The 21,743-nt window shown below is 62.5% G+C and overlaps 1 protein-coding gene across 1 annotated transcript in view; it reads left to right on the top strand.

The window, feature by feature from the left end:
* EXD3 (exonuclease 3'-5' domain containing 3) overlaps window positions 1-21,743 on the top strand; it is a 454,860-nt gene that overhangs the window by 71,323 nt on the left and 361,794 nt on the right. The window contains exon 4 of the mRNA XM_068164114.1: window positions 10,823-10,922. Within this exon, the coding sequence (XP_068020215.1) occupies window positions 10,886-10,922 (37 nt within the window). The 5' untranslated portion in view covers window positions 10,823-10,885. The remainder of the gene's footprint in view (window positions 1-10,822; window positions 10,923-21,743) is intronic.

Below are 21,743 nucleotides of genomic sequence, written 5' to 3'. Positions count from 1 at the left end.
CACCTCCTGCTTCGCTGTCTGCTTGGAGCTGTCCTTATTTTCCTTCCTCAGCTGTGGTTGAAACCCTGCAGTGCTCACTGCCAAGGCTTCCTCAGCTGCTGGCCTTCCTGAGGTGCTGCCTTGGAGGGGGAATGGTCCTCTGGGCTTCTCTCTGCTGAAGTGGAGATCCTTTGGCAGGTGAGGCACAGCCTCCACCTGTGTGCAGTGGTGCTCAGAGGGTTCAGGCTGCCAGCTGCTGGCTCAGCCAGCAAGGGCTGGCTGTCAGGACTTGTTCCCCTGGCCTGCTCTTCACCCAGGGGAAGATCAAACAGGCAGCAGAGGAATGCAGACAAGAAGGCAGCAAAGCTCTGGAGCTAACCCAGCTGAGGAGGTTTGGTTGCTCTTTGCTTGGTGCCTCCACACAGAGCCTCGGTGCTGACTGCTCCACAGGAGCCTGGCAGTGCAGTGCAGGGCAGTGCAGCACAGTGCAGTGCAGTGCAGCAGGCTCAGGATCTGGCACCTCAGTGCTGCAGGTCAGCAGAGCCTTTTGCTGCAGAGGTGCTGAGGGGCCTGGAACATCTCCCTGCTGAGGGCAGAGAGGGAATTTGGGCTGCTTAGTCTGGAAAAGAGAGGCCTGAGGGGGGAGCTGATCAATGCTGATCAATGCTGCAGGGGTGAGTGGCAGGAGGATGGGGCCAGGCTGTGCCCAGCGGTGCCCAGAGCCAGGACAAGGGGTGAGGGGCACAAGCTGGAGCAAGGGAAGGTCCATCCAAGCATCAGGAGGAGCTCCAGGCTGCTGGAGGCCTGGGGCAGGCTGCCCAGAGAGGCTGTGGAGGCTTTCAGAACCTGCCTGGATGTGTCCCTGTGTGACCTGCCCTAGGGCACCCTGCCCTGCTCCCCAGGAGCCCCCTTCCAGCCTCTGCCCTCTGTGGCTCTGTGCTTTGGGGCCTGCTGACTGCAGAGCTTGGGTGTCACTGGGCAGGGGCAGACACCTCAGTACCCCTCTCTGCTGGCCACCTCTCTGCTGGCCACCTCAGTGCCCCTCTCTGCTGGCCACCTCTCTGCTGGCCACCTCTCTGCTGGCCACCTCTGCTGGCCACCTCAGTGCCCCTCTCTGCTGGCCACCTCTCTGCTGGCCACCTCTCTGCTGGCCACCTCTGCTGGCCACCTCAGTGCCCCTCTCTGCTGCCCCTCTCTGCTGGCCACCTCAGTGCCCCTCTCTGCTGGCCACTCTGCTGGCCACTCTGCTGGCAGGTGCCAGGCTGGTGCTGGCTGCATGCCCCAGGTGTGTGCTGCCCTCTGCCCTTTCCCTCAGCAGTGCCAGGCTGCTCCTGCTCCTCCTGCTCTGCTCCCAGAGCCCAGCCCAGGCCCCTGGAGGGGTCACAGAGCTGCAGCTGCTGGGTGAGAGAGCTGCAGCAGAGCTTCCTGAGGGAGCCATGCATCCAAAGTGTGCAGCTGGAGGGGGTCAGAGGGCTCCCTCCCAGGGCTGATGCCCTCCAGTGTCCCTGGCTGGTAGTCAGCACATTGTGCCTTGGATCTCTGGCCTCTGCATCTCCCAGGGGGTGCTGGAGTTGGGGTCCCCTCCCTGGTGCATTGCTCTGGGGACAGATGCTGGATGCAGGGTGCTGAGGGGCACCTGGAGGTGGAAAGGGTGCTGAGTCAGCAGGGTTTGGGTGGCAGCAGAGGCAGGGCAGGGGGCACTGCACACACTGGGGCAGAGCAAGGGGCTCCTGAGCAGTGTGGGGTTGCAGAACCACCCAGCCAGGGGGCAGAGGAAGCTGTGAGAGGCTCTCCTGGGTGCTGTGGGTGCTGTTAGCTGGGGGAGGCCCTCCCAGCCTGCCCAGGCCAGCCTGGTGCTGCTTTGTCAGCAGAGGGGGCCAGAGACCAGCAGAGCCTCGGCTGAGACCCAGCACCCCGAGTCCTGCAGCCCTGCTGTGGGGCCAGGACCGGCCACAGGCCCCCTCCAGCACCCACAAAGGCCTGGCCCTGAGCTCCAGCAGGGACCTGAGCTGTGCTCTGGCTGCAGGCTGAGTGCCCTGGGAGGCTGACTGCTGTGTAAGCAGAGTGAAGTGGGCAGGAAGAGCTTCACCTGCAGAGTGGCAGCCAGCACCTGGCAGGGCAGGAGGCTCACACTGCTCTGGGAGGTGGAGGGAGGGAAGGGCTGCAGCAGCTGCAGCCACACAGTGCATGCTGCAGGGGAGCATGCAGGGGAGAGGAGGTCTGCAGGTGATGAGGGCTGGCCTGGCAGGCTCAGGAGGGGCCAGCAGGGGAGGCCACTGCCCCTCTGGCTGCAGGGAGCCTCTCCTGGAGCTCTGCTGCAGGTAGCTGCCTGGATGCCTGGCAGCAGCCTGCCTGCCAAGGGTCTCTGGAGCTTGCAAGGACACTCAGCAGGGATTTGCTTCTTCCTACTTCTCTGTGACTCTCCAGGGCTGCAAGAGAAGAGGACAGAGCTGGTTCCTGCCAAGTGCCCTGGCAGGCACAGCCCTGCTCCTGCTCGGGGCTGCTTGCCCCTGGCTCCACCTGCCCTGGGAGCTGTTGTCCCCCCAGGGGGAGAGCACCACTGGAGCAGCACTTGGGAAGGCCTTGCTGGCATTCATTCCTCTCTCCTGCCCCGGGAGGCAGAGCTCTGCTGCTCCAGGTGTCAGCCCCTGCACCCCCCCTGGGCTGTGCTGCAGGGGGGGAGGTGGTGGTGGTGCTGCCCACACTGCAGGCAGGGGCTGCTGGCAACCTGCTGAGCCTGGCTGGGGGGGAGCTGTCAGCTGATAAGGGCTAGGGGGAGATGTCAGCAGGGAGCTGCTGGCCTGGGACTGCCCAGGCAGCTCTGGGGTAGCAAGGGTCAGCTGCTGGCACTCCAACACTGCTGCCATACAGCCACTGGGGCACACAATGGGTTGGGCTGGAAGGGACCTCAAAGCTCAGCCAGTGCCAGCCCCCTGCCATGGGCAGGGACACCTCCCCCCAGCCCAGCTTGCTCAAGGCCTCATCCAGCCTGGTCCTGAGCACCTCCAGGCAGGAGGCAGCCACAGCCTCCCTGGGCAGCCTGTGCCAGAGTCTCCCCAGCCTCACTCTCAACAATTTCTTCCTCCTCTCCACTCTCACTCTCCCCTCTCCCAGCTCAAAGCCATTGTTCCTCAGCCTGGCACTCCCAGCCCTTGGCCAGAGTCCCTCCCCAGCTCTCCTGGAGCCCTTCAGGTCCTGCAAGGCTGCTCTGAGGTCTGCCTGGAGCCTTCTCTTCTCCAGGCTGCACAGCCCCAACTCTCCCAGCCTGGCCCCACAGGGGAGGGTCTGCAGCCTCTGCTCATCTCTGTGGCCTCCTCTGGAGCCTCTCCAGCAGCTCCAGGTCCTTCTTGTGCTTCTTCCTCTTCTCCAGTCTCAGTCTCCCCTCTCCCAGCTCAAAGCTGGTGGGAGCCTGAAGGCCAAATCTGGCCCCAGGGCTGCTGCTTTGGGTCTGTAGAAGCCCAGGACAAGGCAGCTGTGGCCTGTGGAGGGCTCCACAGGGCTGGGGGGGTTCTGCTGCTGGGGCCTGGCTGTTGTGTGACAGTGGAGTGCTAAAAGGTGGCACAAATGTCAGACAGGCTTAAAAACCACAGCCTGGGGAAGCCTGCAGCCAAACCTTGCTCCCTGGGGGGCTCCTTGCTCCTGAAGCTTGTAGTTCCCTTCACCTCACACTTTGCAGCCCTCCTCCCTGCCCCAGAGGAGCAGAACCCTGCTCTGTGCTGGGGAGAGCAGAGATCTGTCACAAGGTCACTTCACTGCCTGCCCTTAAGGGAAGCTCATGGGGAAGGCTCTGGGGGGGCTGAGACAGCAGCACAGCAGCTGGCCCCATGGAGCCCCCCCAGGTGTCAGGACAGACAGCAGCTGAGGCTTCAGCAGCCTCTGCTTCACTCCAGCCCCACCATGGCCTGGCTTGAACTGAAATTGCTTCTGAGGAGGCAGTGGCCTCCAGCCCCCTGTCTGGTGGTGGCTGTGGCCTCAGCTGTGCCTGGGGAGGCTGTGAGCTCTGAGCCTCACCTCCCATCCGCCTGCACCTCCTTCAGCTGTGGGGTAGCTGTGGGCTGAGGCAGGGGAGCTGTCAGACACCTGCTGAAGCTTCCTCCCTTGCAGCTCTGCCACCAGTGGCAGGCAGGGGGCTGGCTGCAGGCAGCAGCTCCTGTGGCCCAGCACTCCTGTGTGGCCCCAGCCCCCAGGTCAGGAGCTCAGCACTGCCCACAGCTGCTCTGGAGGAGCACCAGGAGTCCCTGGGGGTTGGCAGCTCTTAGCAGAAGTCTCTTTCTGTAGCTGCTCTGTGCTGGGGTTGCCTGTGGGGAGTGCTCTGGGCAGAAGCCTTCCTGCTGCTGTGCCCTCATGCAGCACTGGGAGCTGAGCCTGCAGCACTGGGAGCTGAGCCTGCAGCACTGAGCTGCATTCTCCCTCTGGCCACACTTGATTTGGACCTGAGTGGGGCTGACCCCAGAGGAGGAGCCCAAAGGCTTGACCCTGACTGCAAACTCAGCATGCAAGGGATGAGGGAGCAGCCCCTCAGTGAAGAGCAATGGAACTGCAGTGCCCAGTTCTGGGGCCCTCAGGTCAAGAAGGACCTCAGGGAACTGCCTGAGAGAGTCCAGGCCAGAGGCACAGAGCTGCTGCAGGCAGTGGAACATCTCCTGTGAGCACAGCCTGAGGCAGCTGGGGCTTGGGGCTGGGAGCAGAGCAGCCTGAGGGCTGCCCTCAGTGCTGGGGATAAAGCTGTGCAGGGCTGGAGCCAGGCTCTGCTCAGGGCTGGCCAAGCACAGCACAAGGGGCACTGGGGGCAGCTGGAGCAGAGCAGCTGCCAGGGGAAGAGGAGGGGAAACTTTGTCCCTGTGAGGGTGCTGGAGCCTGGAGCAGGCTGCCCAGAGAGGCTGTGGAGTCTGCTCTGGAGACATTCAGAGCCTGCCTGGCTGTGTGCCTGGGTGAGCTGCCCTGGGTGCCCTGCCCTGGGTGAGCTGCCCTGGCAGGGCCTTGGGCTGGGTGATCCCTTCCAGCCCCTGGCCTGCTGTGACTCTGTGCCTGGGAATCAGTGGGGGTCAGTCTGGGAGTGTTGGTGGTCATGGGGAACAGAAGGTGGTGTGGGATGGCTGCCCCCAGGCAGGGTCCTGGGCAGCAGGCAGCCTTGCTGTGGGGCTGGTGTGTCCCCTGGAGCCTGGGGGGGCCTTGCTGTGTCTGCAGGGTGGCCCTTGGCTGTCCCCTGGCCCTTGGCAGCAGGGCTGGGGCACCTGCCCTGGCTCTGCACTGCAGGGCTTCCCCTCTCTGCCCCTGGCAGCCCTCTGGGAGCTGCTGTGGCCCCAGGGTGCTGGGGCTGGCTTTTGGTTCCCTGCCCCCCCAGAGCTGATCCTGCTGGAGTTCCTGTGCAGGAACCCTTGGGGAGTGGAGCAGGGATCTTGTCAGGGCCCTGGGAGCCTGCCTGCAGCTGCTCCCTGCCCCAGTGCTGCATCCTGTGCTGGGGCCTCCTGGGCTGCACCCTGGGAAGCTGCTGCCTGGGGAAGTGCTTCTCCTCTGCCCAGCTGCTGAGCAGAGCCAACCTTCAGAGTGCTGGCCCAGGTCCTTGCCTCTCAGTGGCTGTGTCCTCAGCTCCTGGGTGGCTCACAGCCCTCTGTGTTCTCCAGGAGGCTGCAGGCTGAGCTCTGCTGAGGCTAAAAGAGATTTGCTCCATGTTTGGTGTCCTCTGTCCCACCCTGCTCTGGGGGGCTTCTGGCTAAAGACCTCAGAGAGGTGAAGGCTCTTTGCTGGCACAACCTGCTGGGGAGCCCCTGGCACAGGCTGCCCAGGGAGGCTGTGGCTGCCTCCTGCCAGCTCTGGGCACAGGTCAGTTGTGCTGGCTTCAGGGTTTGACTCTGCTGCCTCAGCTTCAATGAGGACCTGGGAGGGGATTCTGCCCCTCTGCTCTGCTCTGCTCAGCCCCCACCTGCAGCACTGCCTCCAGCTCTGGGCCCCCAGCACAAGAAGGACCTGGAGCTGCTGGAGAGGCTTCAGAGGAGGCCACAGAGATGAGCAGAGGCTGCAGAACCTCCCCTGTGGGGCCAGGCTGGGAGAGCTGGGGCTGTGCAGCCTGGAGAAGAGAAGGCTCCAGGCAGACCTCAGAGCAGCCTTCCAGGACCTGAAGGGCTCCAGGAGAGCTGGGGAGGGACTTTTGCCAAGGGCTGGGAGTGCCAGGATGAGGAACAATGGCTTTGAGCTGGGAGAGGGGAGACTGAGAGTGGAGAGGAGGAAGAAATTGCTGAGAGTGAGGCTGGGGAGACTCTGGCACAGGCTGCCCAGGGAGGCTGTGGCTGCCTCCTGCCTGGAGGTGTTTCAGGCCAGGCTGGATGAGGCCTTGAGCAAGCTGGGCTGGGGGGAGGTGTCCCTGCCCCTGGCAGGGGCTTGGAGCTGGCTGAGCTTTGAGCTCCCTTCCAACCTAAATCATTCTATGACTCTGTGACTCTCCAGGGGCTTTTCCAACCAAAGTGACTCAGTGATTCTGTTTGCTAGAAGGAAATGCAGCTCCTGAGAGCACTTTCCCTTGTCCAGCCAAGCACCAAGGGGCTTAATCCTGATCCACCACATCACATGCCACAGCTGCTTGCCCTTGACAGCCTGGCAGGAGATGCTACCAAAGGTGACCTCCATGGTCCCTGGTAGGCACATCAACCCTCAGAACCCCCTGTGAGTGGTGCACACCATGGGGAGATGCCCAGGCCAACCTCAGGAGGTTCAGCAAGGCCAAGGGCAGGGTCCTGCAGCTGGGGCAGGGCAATCCCAGGCACTGCTAGAGGCTGGGCAGGGACTGGCTGGAGAGCAGCCCTGAAGGAAAGGCCTTGGTGGTGCTGGGGGAGGAGAAGCTCAGCAGGAGCCAGCAGGGAGCACTTGCAGCCCAGAGAGCCAAGCAGAGCCTGGGCTGCAGCAAGAGAAGTGTGGCCAGCAGGGCCAGGGAGGGGATTCTGCCCCTCTGCTCCACTCTGCTGAGACCACAGCTGGAGCTCTGGGGCCAGCTCTGGAGCCTCTGTGCCAGGAAGGCTCTGGAGGGGCTGGAAGGTGTCCAGAGAAGGGCCAGGAGGAGGAGCAGAGGGCTGGAGCTGCTCTGCTGTGAGCACAGACTGAGGGAGTTGGGGTTGTGCAGGCTGGAGAGGAGAAGGCTCCCAGGAGACCTCATTGTGGCCTTCCAGGATCTGCAGGGGGCTGCAGGAAAGCTGGGGAGGGACTTCTGAGGGTGTCAGGGAGGGATAGGACTGGGGGGGATGGAGCAGAACTAGAAGTGGGGAGATTGAGATTGGCTGTGAGAAAGAAGTTGTTCCCCATGAGGGTGGTGAGAGCCTGGCACAGGTTGCCCAGGGAGGTGGTGGAAGCCTCCTGCCTGGAGGTGTTTGCAGCCAGGCTGGAGGTGGCTGTGAGCAACCTGCTGTGGTGTGAGGTGTCCCTGCCCATGGCAGGGGGTTGGAGCTGGCTGAGCCTTGGGGTCCCTTCCAGCCCTGACAGCTCTGTGGTGCTGTGTTCCCAGAGGGGCCCTTGGGGAGCAGGAGGTTGTTCCTCTGGGGACACCTGGACCCAGTGCTTGCTGTGTGTGTGTCCTGCTGGGTGGTGCCTGCCGACTGCAGTGCTGCTGGCAGCCTCCCCCAGCCTGCTGTGCCCCCAGCCTGCTGTGCCCCCAACCTGCTGTGCCCCAACCTGCTGTGCCCCAGCCTGCTGTGCCCCCAGCCTGCTGTGCCCCAACCTGCTGTGCCCCCAACCTGCTGTGCCCCAGCCTGCTGTGCCCCCATCCTGCTGTGCCCCCATCCTGCTGTGCCCCAACCTGCAGTGCCCCCATCCTGCTGTGCCCCAACCTGCTGTGCCCCCAGCCTGCTGTGCCCCATCCTGCTGTGCCCCAGCCTGCTGTGCCCCATCCTGCTGTGCCCCAGCCTGCTGTGCCCCATCCTGCTGTGCCCCAACCTGCTGTGCCCCATCCTGCTCTGCCCCCAGCCTGCTGTGCCCCATCCTGCTGTGCCCCAGCCTGCTGTGCCCCCAGCCTGCTGTGCCCCAGCCTGCTGTGCCCCCAGCCTGCTGTGCCCCCATCCTGCTCTGCCCCCATCCTGCTGTGCCCCCATCCTGCTGTGCCCCCAGCCTGCAGTGCCCCCATCCTGCTGTGCCCCAACCTGCTGTGCCCCAACCTGCTGTGCCCCAGCCTGCTGTGCCCCATCCTGCTGTGCCCCCATCCTGCTGTGCCCCCATCCTGCTGTGCCCCAACCTGCTGTGCCCCAGCCTGCTGTGCCCCCAGCCTGCTGTGCCCCAACCTGCTGTGCCCCCATCCTGCTGTGCCCCATCCTGCTATGCTCCCATCCTGCTGTGCCCCCATCCTGCTGTGCCCCCAGCCTGCTGTGCCCCCAACCTGCTGTGCCCCAACCTGCTGTACCCCCAACCTGCTGTGTCCCCAACCTGCTGTGCCCCAACCTGCTGTACCCCCAACCTGCTGTGCCCCCAACCTGCTGTGCCCCCAGCCTGCTGTGCCCCCAACCTGCTGTGCCCCAACCTGCTGTGCCCCCATCCTGCTGTGCCCCAGCCTGCTGTGCCCCCAGCCTGCTATGCATCCATCCTGCTGTGCTCCCAGCCTGCTGTGCCCCCAACCTGCTGTGCCCCAACCTGCTGTGCCCCCATCCTGCTGTGCCCCAACCTGCTGTACCCCCAACCTGCTGTGCCCCAACCTGCTGTACCCCCAACCTGCGGTGCCCCAACCTGCTGTGCCCCAACCTGCTGTACCCCCAACCTGCTGTACCCCAACCTGCTGTGCCCCAGCCTGCTGTGCCCCCAGCCTGCTGTGCCCCAACCTGCTGTGCCCCCAGCCTGCTGTGCCCCAACCTGCAGTGCCCCCATCCTGCTGTGCCCCAACCTGCTGTGCCCCAGCCTGCTGTGCCCCCAGCCTGCTGTGCCCCATCCTGCTCTGCCCCCATCCTGCTGTGCCCCCATCCTGCTGTGCCCCCAGCCTGCAGTGCCCCCATCCTGCTGTGCCCCATCCTGCTGTGCTCCCATCCTGCTCTGCCCCCATCCTGCTGTGCCCCCAGCCTGCTGTGCCCCATCCTGCTGTGCCCCATCCTGCTGTGCCCCCAACCTGCTGTGCCCCAACCTGCTGTGCCCCCATCCTGCTGTGCCCCCAGCCTGCTGTGCCCCCAGCCTGCTGTGCCCCAGCCTGCTGTGCCCCAGCCTGCTGTGCCCCCAGCCTGCTGTGCCCCATCCTGCTGTGCCCCATCCTGCTGTGCCCCAGCCTGCTGTGCCCCAACCTGCTGTGCCCCCAGCCTGCTGTGCCCCATCCTGCTCTGCCCCCATCCTGCTGTGCCCCCATCCTGCTGTGCCCCAGCCTGCTGTGCCCCATCCTGCTGTGCCCCCAGCCTGCTGTGCCCCATCCTGCTCTGCCCCCATCCTGCTGTGCCCCAGCCTGCTGTGCCCCCATCCTGCTGTGCCCCATCCTGCTGTGCCCCCAGCCTGCTGTGCCCCCATCCTGCTGTGCCCCCATCCTTCTGTGCCCCCAGCCTGCTGTGCCCCAACCTGCTGTGCCCCATCCTGCTGTGCCCCATCCTGCTGTGCCCCCAGCCTGCTGTGCCCCCAGCCTGCTGTGCCCCAACCTGCTGTGCCCCATCCTGCTGTGCCCCCATCCTGCTGTGCCCCAGCCTGCTGTGCCCCCAGCCTGCTGTGCCCCAGCCTGCTGTGCCCCCATCCTGCTGTGCCCCATCCTGCTGTGCCCCAACCTGTTGTGCTCCCAACCTGCTGTGCCCCAGCCTGCTGTGCCCCACTGCTGTGCCCCCAACCTGTTGTGCCCCCATCCTGCTGTGCCCCCAACCTGCTGTGCCCCCAGCCTGCTGTGCCCCCAGCCTGCTGTGCCCCCATCCTGCTGTGCCCCAACCTGCTGTGCCCCCAGCCTGCTGTGCCCCCATCCTGCTGTGCCCCCAGCCTGCTGTGCCCCAACCTGCTGTGCCCCAGCCTGCTGTGCCCCAGCCTGCTGTGCCCCATCCTGCTGTGCCCCCATCCTGCTGTGCCCCCAGCCTGCTGTGCATCCAACCTGCTGTGCCCCAGCCTGCTGTGCCCCAGCCTGCTGTGCCCCCATCCTGCTGTGCCCCCATCCTGCTGTGCCCCAACCTGCTGTGCCCCCATCCTGCTCTGCCCCACTGCTGTGCCCCCAGCCTGCTGTGCCCCCAGCCTGCTGTGCCCCCAACCTGCTGTGCCCCAGCCTGCTGTGCCCCCATCCTTCTGTGCCCCCAACCTGCTGTGCCCCCATCCTGCTCTGCCCCACTGCTGTGCCCCCAGCCTGCTGTGCCCCTGCCGGCCCCGGGGCTCTCCTGGGCTGCAGCAGCCTCGCAGGGAGCTCTCCCCGGGGGGAATTTCCTTCCTGACAAACAACTCGGTGCTGTGATTCAGCAGGCAGGATGTGGTGGCTAAGGCTCTGGGCTGGGATTGGGGGGGCACGGGTTCTGTTCCCAACTCTACCACAAGCCAAACATGCAGAGGGGAAGGGCAGGGAGGAGGAGGAGGAGGAGGAGCGGAGCGGGGCAGGAGCGCGGGGAGCGCTGCCGGGGCGGCGGGGGCTGCGCTGGGCTCTGCCGCCTCACTGGGGCAGCAGGGCTGGGGGCTCCTCTCTCTGCAGCTGCAAGAGAGCCAGTCCTGACCTCTGCCAGGAGCCCAGAGGTTCTTTTCACGGCCTGGTGTCTGAATTTGGCAGTGTGCTGTGGCTGCCTTCCTTCCCCACTCCAGCGCTCAGTCCTTGACCGTCAGGCACTGTGCTGTGGCTCCCGCACCAAGCACTCAGCTCCTCCACTGCCTTGCTGAGCTTCACACAGGGGCAGCTTCCCACAGCCTGCCACTAACACTGCAGTGTCTTTCTTTTCAGAAGCAAGAGCCTGAGCTACCAGCCCCTGAGTGCAGCCTCCTGCTTTGGTGCCACCGGTGGAGGATGGAGCAGGAGGGTGGCTGCAGTGATCAGCCCACTGGTGAGTTCTGCTTGGCCAAGTGCTTGCCTCTCCCCTCCAGTGCTTACTGCTGGGGCACCCAGAGAGCAGCCCCGGGGAGTCCAGGGCTGCCTGCATGCCATGCAGGTTCCTGGCTCATTGTGGCTGCTGTGGGAGATGGCTGCTGGCTGGAGAGCTTTGCAGCAGTGGCTTTGTGACTCCTCACCAGAGCACACCCCCTGACCTGAGTGGCTGTGCTGCACAGCTCCTGCTGCTCACAGAATGGCTTGGGCTGGAAGGGCCCTCAGGCATCATCTGCCATGGGCAGGGACACCTCCCACCAGCCCAGGCTGCTCAAGGCCTCATGGCCTCAAGGCCTCATCCTTGGGTTACTCTCCTTTGATTCTAGAGGCCTTTAGGTGTGCTCTGGAGTGAAAGTAACCAAGGAGAAAAGGACCCAGCAGAGCTGCAGCTCCTGTGAGGGAGCACAGGGGGAGGGGAGCAAGGGAGGCAGAGCAAGAGAGGGAAACTGAGCTGCTAAACGTTCCTCACCCATGCTGTGGAGCCTCTTGCTTAGCACTGCACAGACCCAGAGAGTCAGAGAGTGGGTTGGGTTGGAAGGGACCTCAAGGATCATCCAGTGCCACCCCCCTGCCATGGGCAGGGACCCCTCCCCCCAGCCCAGCTTGCTCAAGGCCTCAGCCAGCCTGGCCCTGAACACCTCCAGGCAGGAGGCAGCCACAGCCTCCCTGGGCAGCCTGTGCCAGAGTCTCCCCAGCCTCACTCTCAAGGATTTCTTCCTCCTCTCCACTCTCAGTCTCTCCTCTCCCAGCTCAAAGCCATTGTTCCTCAGCCTGGCACTCCCAGCCCTTGGCCAGAGTCCCTCCCCAGCTCTCCTGGAGCCCTTCAGGTCCTGGAAGGTTGCTCTGAGGTCTGCCTGGAGCCTTCTCTTCTCCAGGCTGCACAGCCCCAGCTCTCCCAGCCTGGCCTCACAGGGGAGGGTCTGCAGCCTCTGATCATCTCTGTGGCCTCCTCTGGACCCCCTCCAGCAGCTCCAGGTCCTTCAGATGTTACTCCTAGAGTTTCTTCTCACTGATTGCTTGTGTAATGGCTTTGTCCCCTGAAGCAGAGCCTGTGGCACATGCACACAGGCAGCATTTCAGCTGGTCCCATGCAGCTGCAGGGGCTGAGTTCCTCTCCTCTTCCCATCCTTGGAGTTCAGTGTCCTCTCCTGCTCCTGGCAGCCTCCTGGGCTCCTGCTCAGCTCTGTGCTTGGTTGGATGTGTGAGGAGCATTCCTGTTGAGCTGAGGGCTGGGGCTGGACAGCTTCCTCTTGTCCCCACTCTGTGCTCTTGGGTGAGAGCTCTGTGTCCAATTCCTGCTTCAGAAGCAGAGGCTGCTCAGGGAGCTGTGGGCTCCCAGCCTTGGGGAATTCCTTTTGTTGTCAGCAGTGGATTCCTTTCTCCCTTTTCCAGGCTTGCTTAGGATGGATCAATGCACCCAGGGTCTGGGCTGGGAGGGACCTTCAGAGGCCATTGAGTCCAACATGCTTTGAAGGGAGAGCTGCAGCCAGAGCAGGCTGCTCACAGCCCCAACCAACCTGATCTGCACTGCTGCCAGCCATGGGGCAGCTCCACCTCTCTGGGCAGCCTGGGCCAGGCTCTCACTGTGTGCCAGGGATGGGGCAGCTCCACCTCTCTGGGCAGCCTGGGCCAGGCTCTCACTGTGTGCCAGCCATGGGGCAGCTCCACCTCTCTGGGCAGCCTGGGCCAGGCTCTCACTGTGTGCCAGGGATGGGGCAGCTCTCACCTCTCTGGGCAGCCTGGCACAGGCTCTCACTGTGTGCCAGGGATGGGGCAGCTCTCACCTCTCTGGGCAGCCTGGCACAGGCTCTCAGCACCCTCAGTGTCAAACATTTCTCCCTTCTCTCCAGTCTGAATCACTCTCTTTGAGTTCAAAGCATCGCTGGAGCAGGCTGCCCAGAGGGGCTGTGGAGCCTCCTTCTCTGGAGCCTTTCCAGCCCTCTCTGGATGCATTCCTCTGCTACTTGCACTAGATTCTGTGCTTCTGCTCTGGGGTTGGACTGCAGGGGGGTTGGACTCAATCTCTGGAGGTCCCTTCCACCCCCTAACATCCTATGACCCCTTGTCCTGTCCCAACAGGCCCTGCTCAGAACTCTGTCCCCAGCTCTCTGCTCAGCCCCTGAAGCTCTGCAAGGCCACCAGAAGGTCTCCCTGGAGCCTTCTCCTCTCTCCAGGCTGCCCAAGGCCAACTCTCTCAGCCTGGCCTCCCAGCAGAGGGCTTCCAGCCCTCCAGCTTGGTTAAGCTCTTCCACAGAGTGTTTGCTGTGGGGGCTGCCACATGCTGGCATAACAAGGTGAATGGTCCTCACAGCCACCAGCCTTGTGCCATGCTCTGGCTGTCACAGCCCACATGGCTGTAGGCCAATCCAGTTGGTGAGTTTGGGGTTCTGAACAGCTGCCTGTGCTGAAGAGCTTGTCCTTGTCCATGGATTTGAGTCTGGGAGCTGAAGAATGGAAAGCAGGAGGAAAATCCCTGTGGCAGCCTGGGAGGTGTCCTCTGTGACACTCCTGAGTGCTGTCAGCAGGGGATGGTCACACATGCCCTGTGCTGCAGGGTCAGCAGCCCCCAGAGGAGGACCTGGAGGCTGGATCTGTGCAAAAAGGCACTCAAGGGGAGCCTCTGCAGCACAAACCACAGGTGAGGTCCCAGATGACTGGAAACTGGCCAGGGTGGTCCCCATCCACAAGAAGGGTCGGATGGAGGAACCTGGAAACTCCAGGCCTGGCAGCCTGAGCTCAGTGCCAGGGAAAGTGATGGAGCAGATTATCCTGGGGGCAATAACTGCACCTGAAGGATGGCCAAGGGCTCAGGTCCAGCCAGCATGGGTTTAGGAAGGGCAGGTCCTGCCTCTCCAACCTGATCTCTTTCTATGATCAGGTGACTGCCTGGTGGATGTGGGGCAGGCTGTGGATGTGGTCTGCCTGGACTTCAGCAAGGCCTTTGACACCGTCCCCCACAGCAAACTGCTGGCTAAGCTGTCAGCCCGTGGATTGGACCATTACACTCTGTGCTGGGTTAGGAACTGGCTGGAGGCTGAGCCCAGAGAGTGGTGGTGAATGGTGCCACAGCCAGCTGGCAGCCAGGCACCAGTGGTGTGCCCCAGGGATCAGTGCTGGGCCCTGTCCTCTTCAACATCTTCATTGATGATCTGGATGAGGGGGTAGAGTCAGTCATCAGCAAGTTTGCAGATGACACCAAGTTAGGGGCAGATGTTGGTCAGTTAGAGGGCAGAAGGGCTCTGCAGAGGGACCTTGCCAGGCTGGACAGATGGGCAGAGGCCAATGGGATGGCATTCAACAAGTCCCAGTGCCAGGGGCTGCACTTTGGCTACAGCAACCCCAGGCAGAGCTACAGGCTGGGGTCAGAGTGGCTGAGAGCTCCCAAACAGAGAGGGACCTGGGGGTGCTGATCGACAGCCATCTGAATATGAGCCAGCAGTGTGCCCAGGTGGCCAAGAGGGCCAATAGCATCCTGGCCTGCATTAGGAATAGTGTGGCCAGCAGGACCAGGGAGGTCATAGTGCCCCTGGACTCTGCTTTGGTTAGGCCACACCTCGAGTCCTGTGTCCAGTTCTGGGCTCCTCAGTTTAAGAAGGACATCAAAACACTTGAAGGTGTCCAGAGAAGGGCAACAAGGCTGGGGAGAGGCCTTGAACACAGCCCTGTGAGGAGAGGCTGAGGGAGCTGGGGTTGTTTAGCCTGGAGGCTCAGGGGTGACCTCATTGCCCTCTATGGTTGTAGCCAGGAGGGGGTTGGTCTCTTCTCCCAGGCCCCCAGCACCAGAACAAGGGGACACAGTCTCAAGCTGTGCCAGGGGAGGTTTAGGCTGGAGGTGAGGAGAAAGTTCTTCCCTGAGCGAGTCGTTCGTCATTGGGATGTGCTGCCCAGGGAGGTGGTGGAGTCCCCATCCCTGGAGGTGTTCCAGAGGGGATTGGATGTGGCACTTGGGGCCATGGTCTGGTCATGGGGTCTGTGTTGATAGGTTGGACTTGATGATCCTCGAGGTCCTTTCCAACCTAAGTGATACTGTGGGTGCTCGTGGGGGAGCTGTGGAGTGGCTGCTTAGGGCTTTGGGGCATCCCTACTGCACTGCTTTCAGTTTAGATCCCCCCCTGAGACAGGCACAGCAATGAGGCTGTCCAGGGGGACACATTTCCATGTGTGGAGCCCACACCTCCTGAGGAAGTGCTTCCTGGTCCCTCCTGGAGCCAGGATGCTGGGTGAGACAGGTGTGACCCAGGCTGAAGGAAAGGCTCTTACAGCCTGGCCCTCCTTTGGTTCAGCTTCCAGCTCCAGCCTCTCTGCTGAGCCACCTACAGAGCTGGGCCTTGCTGGGTCGTGCCCTGAGCCTCCCTGTAGGGAGGAAGCATTTTGTGATGCTGGGGGAGATTGGAACACTTCTACTGGAATGCAGGTGGCAGGGCAGCAGTGTTCTCAGGGCAGCCAAGGTGTTTCCCCTTCTGTGCTCCCCTTGTGTAGAGGAAGGAAGTGCTGGCAAAGGCCTCCTCAGCTTCCTGCTGCCTTGGGAGCAGGTTTCCAGGCACAACCTTCTCCATCAGCCAGCCCTGCCAAACTGTGCTGGCTGCCAGCAGCTCTGGGCAGCAGGCTGAGAGCACAGCCCGTGGGAGCTGCAGGCCCTGCCTGCCAGCAGCTGCTGGGACCTTCCTCCCTCCCCTTTAGAACCAAATACCTCAGAAATCAGAATGCCCTTGTGGAAGAAACAGCTGAATGAAGGCAAAAAACAGAGGAAGGGAAGGGCTGTGCAGGAGTGCAGGGGTTGCTGCACTGGAAGCCTGAAGCCCCAGGGCTGCACCCAGCTGGCTGCTGCGTGGGGATCCTGCCCCTCTGCTCTGCCCTGCTCAGACATCACCTGCAGGGCTGGGCCCAGCCTTGGGGCCCCAACAGGAGGGACCTGGAGCTGCTGGAGCTGCTGGAGCAGGTGCAGAGGAGGCCACAGAGGGCTGGAGCAGCTCTGCTGTGGGGTCAGGCTGGGAGAGCTGGGGCTGTTCAGCCTGGAGAGAAGGGAGACCTCAGAGCTGCATCTCAGTATCTGCAGGGGAGCTGCAGGCAGGCTGGGGAGGGACTGCTCAGAAGGGGCTGTGGGGATAGGAGGAGAGGCAATGGTTTGGAACTGGAGCAGGGCAGAGTTAGGTTGGACATCAGGAGGAAGTTCTGCACAGGGAGGCTGGGGAGAGCCTGGCACAGGCTGCCCAGGGAGGTGGCTGAGGCTCTGTCCCTGGAGACATTCAAGCTCAGCCTGGCTGTGGCCCTGTGCAGCCTGCTGTGGCTGGAGCTGTCCCTGCTGCCTGCAGGGGTTGGGCAGGATGACCTTTGGAGGTCCCTTCCAACCCAATGCAGTCTGTGAGCTGTGCTGCTGCCCTGGCTGGGCTGCTGGAGCCCACACCTCAGTCCCTGGGCACATCAGCTGCTCAGAGAGTGTGGACTTAAAGCATCTCCAAGACTTCTCTGTTTGGGGTATTGGAGGGCTTGGGGTCAAATTCAAGTCAGAGTCCAGCTCAATGGTCAGATTAAAACTCACCCTGAAGCTTCAGCAGGTGCTGGTGAGACAAGAAAATGCTGTGGGGCTGAGTTCCTGCAGAGTTAGCTGAGGCTGCAGGGCTCCTGCAACCTTTCCTCTGACTCCTTCCTCTGACCATGGTCAGTCTCTTCTGCAGTGGGCTCAGGGGCAGCACAGTGTCTGCTCTGGCTGCTTGCTGTCAGAGCTGAGTGGAACCTTGGCTTTGAGCATGAGGTCTGCAGGGGAGGAAGAAAGTGCTGGGCTGGAGGGCAGGATGCTAGGCTGGAGCTGTGGAAGTCATTGGTGAAGGCTTTCCAGAAGCAAACTGCTGCTGGGCTCTGGCTGCTCTGCCCCCATGGTCCTGCTGCCTGGTGTGGTGCCTGTGTCTGGAGCACATCTCCAGGTGCAGTTTGTGCTTCCTACACTTTGTCATCCTGTGAAACCCAGTGTCCAGCTCTCACCATCTTGATAAGCAAAACCATCCCAGCTCCATGGGCAGGGACCCCTCCCCCCAGCCCAGCTTGCTCAAGGCCTCAGCCAGCCTGGCCTCCAACACCTCCAGGCAGGAGGCAGCCACAGCCTCCCTGGGCAGCCTGTGCCAGAGTCTCCCCAGCCTCACTCTCAACAATTTCTTCCTCCTCTCCACTCTCAGTCTCCCCTCTCCCAGCTCAAAGCCATTGTTCCTCAGCCTGGCACTCCCAGCCCTTGGCCAGAGTCCCTCCCCAGCTCTCCTGGAGCCCTTCAGGTACTGGAAGGCTGCTCTGAGGTCTGCCTGGAGCCTTCTCTTCTCCATGCTGCACAGCCCCAACTCTCCCAGCCTGGCCCCACAGGGGAGGTTCTGCAGCCTCTGCTCATCTCTGTGGCCTCCTCTGGAGCCTCTCCAGCAGCTCCAGGTCCTTCTTGTGCTGGGGGCCCAGAGCTGGAGGCAGTGCTGCAGGTGGGCTCTGAGCAGAGCAGAGCAGAGGGGCAGAGTGTCTGTGGTTACTTCATTCCCTCTCCTCCATTTCACCTTTTTCTTGTGCTTTGTCTGGGCTTGCAGCAGGCTTGGGGTGGGGAGTGAGCTCCTTAAATGCCTTTCCAGTGCTCTGTGGGACAGACATCCACTTTCCTTTGAGGTCATAGAGAACACAGAGTGTTGGAGCCCTCATGTCTGATGGGAAGGCATTTCTGAAATGCCAGCAGCTCCTTTGATATCCACCAGAGATGGCCAAGGATAACCCCAAGTGGAGAAGCAGAGCAGGTAGCAGCCACTGGGGCTGGGCAGGGTGATAACCAGCACCAAGAGCTGAGAGCATGGAAGCAACAAACCCAAAGCACTTCCCCTCAGGGCAGCAGCCTGCAAGGAGGACAGTCAGGTTCCAGAGGTCAGGCTGAGCTCAGACACTGGCAGCTGAACTTTAGAAGCCAGAAAGCAAAACTCAGCAGCCTGGTTGCAGGCCCTGCTGTGGAGCTTGGGTCCCCAGCAGTCTGTGGTGCTGGGCAGTCTCCTTTCCCTCTTCTGTCTTTGTGTTCCCCTTTGTGGAGGTGCTTGGGTGGGCATGGGGAAGTGTCTGCATTTCCCTCTAGCACCATGGAGTTGTTTTGGTTGGAAAACACCTTGAGGAGTCCTGGTTCCACAGAATGGGTTGGGTTGGGTTGGAAGGGACCTTCAAATCATCCAGTCCCAACCCCCTGCAACGGGCAGGGACAGCTCCCACCAGCACAGCTTGCTCAAGGCCTCATCCAGCCTCCAGGGAGGGGGCAGCCACAGCCTCCCTGGGCAGCCACAGCCTCCCTGGGCAGCCACAGCCTCCCTGGGCAGTTCCAGAGTCTTCCCAGCCTCACTGGAAAGAATTTCTTCCTCATCTCCAGTCTCAGTCTGCACTCCTCAAGCCCACCCAGTGATTTCCAGTGCCTCTCCCTGCCCAGGCCAGCCTCTGTGCAGGAGCAGCATCCCTGGTGGGCAGCAGCTCTGCCCAGTTCCTGCATGCCCTGAGCTCTGTTTTATCTCCTTGATCTAATCCTGCAGGGTGACAGCAATGGGTTAAGGAAGAGAGAGGGCTGGGACCTGCTGCCAGTGCCTCTGGCAAGTACAGCACTGCCAGCTTCAGATCAGTCCCCTGTGGCTGGCCCAGCACCGTGAGGAATGCAGAGGGCAGGAGCAGCAGCAGAGCTGCTGAGAGCACCCAGCAGAAGCACTGCTGGGCTGGGGGAGCTGCCAGTGGCCAAGGTGCTTGTGTCAAGAGCTGTGGCTGGGAGGCCTGGGAATTCTCAAGGAAGTGAAGGCAGGCAGGGCCTTGCAATCTGCTTCTGACACGTGCTGGGGGCTGTCATGGTTGGGGGCTCAAGGGAAGACAAGTCACAGCTTCACAGCTTCACAGATTGCTTCAGCTTGGAAGGGAGCCTCCAAGGGCATCCTGTCCAACCCCCTGCAGGCAGCAGGGACAGCTCCAGCCACAGCAGGCTGCCCTTGGCAGACTTGCCCTGACACAGCAAGTCTGAGCTTGACTGTCTCCAGGGACAGGCTCTCAGCCACCTCCCTGGGCAGCCTGTGCCAGGCTCTCCCCAGCCTCCCTGTGCAGAACTTCCTCCTGATGTCCAACCTACCTCTGCCCTGCTCCACTTTCAAACCATTGCCTCTCCTCCTATCCCCACAGCCTCTTCTGATCAGTCCCTCCCCAGCCTGCCTGCAGCCCCCTTCAGATACTGAGATACAGCTCTGAGGTCTGCCTAGAGCCCTCTCTTCTCCAGGCTGAACAGCCCCAGCTCTCCCAGCCTGTCCCCAGAGCAGAGGTTCTCCAACCCTCTGATCATCCTCATGGCCTCCTCTGGACCCTCTCCAGCAGCTCCAGGTCTCTCTTACTTTGGGACCCCCAGAGCTGGATTGCCAAAGTCTCTGAGAAGAAGCTCAAAGTCTCCAGGAAAGAGGCTGCTGCCTCCCAGGGATGCAGAGCTGTGTTCAGATGGGGCCTGTGACCATACAGCACTCTCTGCTTGGTGACAGAGGGCTCTCCATGAACCCTCTGCTGCTCTCTGCATTCCCCTTTGCAATGGAGTCTCAGAGCTCTGTCCTCCCTCTCTGGATCACTCACATAAACACAGTGAGGACAGCTCAGGTCCCCACCAACCTTTCTGGATGCTGGCAGGATCCAGGTAACAGACACTGGTGGGAAAGCATCCTGTGCAAGCAAAGAGGCACTAGTGAGGAGGAAGCCTGGAGATGGAAGTGGCTCCTGCAACCCAGGGCCTCCCTGCTGCTCTTGCTGCCTGCTACCCTGCAGCATCCTGACAGGCTGCAGGCTTCCTGCATCCACAGCTCTGCTTCACCTGCCAGGGGTCCTCTTCTCAGCTCACCCAGGCCCTGCAGGGTGGGGTGTGGAGGGGCTGCCCGCAGCAGGGAGCCACAGAGGGAGTCCTGCACCCGGCAGGGTTTCATAGTTTCATAGTTTCATTCAGGGTTGGAAGGGACCACAAGGATCATCTAGTTCCAACCCCCCTGCCATGGGCAGGGACACCCCACACTAGATCAGGCTGCCCAGAGCCTCATCCAGCCTGGCCTTAAACACCTCCAGGGACAGGGCCCCAACCACCTCCCTGCACAACCCATTCCAGGGCTTCACCACTCTCATGGGGAAGAACTTCCTCCTCCCCTCCAGCCTCAATCTCCCCACCTCCAGCTTCATTCCATTCCCCCTAGTCCTATCACTGCCTGAGATCCTGAGCAGTCCCTCCCCAGCCTTCCTGGAGCCCCCTGCAGATCCTGGAAGGCCACAATGAGGTCACCTGGGAGCCTTCTCTTCTCCAGACTGAACAGCCCCAACTCCTTCAGTCTGTCCTCACAGCAGAGCAGCTCCAGCCCTCTGCTCATCCTCCTGGCCCTTCTCCGGGCACCTTCCAGCACCTCCAGATCCCTCTTGTAATAGGGGCTCCAGAACTGGAGGCAGTACTCCAGGTGGGGTCTCACCAGGGCTGAGTAGAGGGGGAGAATCACCTCCCTTGCCCTGCTGGCCACACTTCTCCTGCTGCAGCCCAGGCTCTGGTTGGCTTTGCGGGCTGCAAGTGCACACTGAGAGCTCCTGGTGAGCTTCTCCTCCCCCAGCACCCCCAAGGCTCTCTCCTCAGGGCTACTTTCCAGCCAGTCACTGCCCAGCCTGCATTTGTGCCTGGGATTGCCTCGACCCAGCTGCAGGACCCTGCCTTTGGTCTTATTGAACTGGTCTGGGAGCCCCAGGCGGAGCGGTGCCGGGCGGCAGCCCAGGGGCAGCGGCAGGCTCCCGCTCCCAGCCGGCGCTGGCTCCGCTCTCAGGGGCTGTGCTTCTGTCACATGAAACCATTCTGCAAGCACTTCCTTCCTGCAGTTCTCAGAAGGAGGGAGGGGGCTGTGCAAAAGAATGTCTGGGTGCCTCTGAGGGAGGAGGGAGGCTGAAGCAAACAAGAGCTCCAGGCCCAGCTCCTGACCTTTCCCTTCGGCGCGGTGATGTTTTGCAGCAGCAGAGCCTCCGGGGAGTAGCAGCATCCTCCTTGCTATTGTGTGCCTGCCCCAAAAGGGGGCTGGAGTCCAGCCTCCAGCATGTTCTCACTCGGGGCTGGTGGGAAACAGGCCACATTCCCTTTCTTGGGTCATGCAAGTGCAAGAGATGACAGAGTCCTGCAGGCTAACCCCAGGGCATTAGGCCAGTTCAGAATGAGAGGAGAGCAGCCAAGGCTGCAGCCAGCTCAGCAAGGGTGCAGCCAGCCCAGTGAGGGTGCAGGCAGCCCAGCAAGAGTGCAGCCAGCCCAGCAAGGGTGCAGGCAGCCCAGCGAGGGTGCAGGCAGCCCAGCAAGGGTGCAGGCAGCCCAGCAAGGGTGCAGGCAGCCCAGCGAGGGTGCAGGCAGCCCAGCAAGAGTGCAGCCAGCCCAGTGAGGGTGCAGCCAGGCCAGTGAGGGTGCAGGCAGCCCAGCGAGGGTGCAGGCAGCCCAGCAAGGGTGCAGCCAGCCCAGCAAGGGTGCAGGCAGCCCAGCAAGGGTGCAGCCAGCCCAGCAAGGGTGCAGGCAGCCCAGCGAGGGTGCAGGCAGCCCAGCAAGAGTGCAGCCAGCCCAGTGAGGGTGCAGCCAGGCCAGTGAGGGTGCAGGCAGCCCAGCGAGGGTGCAGCCAGCCCAGTGAGGGTGCAGGCAGCCCAGCGAGGGTGCAGCCAGCCCAGTGAGGGTGCAGGCAGCCCAGCAAGGGTGCAGCCAGCCCAGCAAGGGTGCAGGCAGCCCAGTGAGGGTGCAGGCAGCCCAGTGAGGGTGCAGCCAGAACAGCAA

This window comes from Melanerpes formicivorus, unplaced genomic scaffold (genome assembly GCF_026170545.1).
Source record: "Melanerpes formicivorus ecotype bairdi unplaced genomic scaffold, bMelFor1.0.p_v2 SCAF_77, whole genome shotgun sequence".
Lineage (NCBI taxonomy): Eukaryota > Metazoa > Chordata > Aves > Piciformes > Picidae > Melanerpes > Melanerpes formicivorus.
This window is presented reverse-complemented; position numbering and strand designations above follow the sequence as displayed.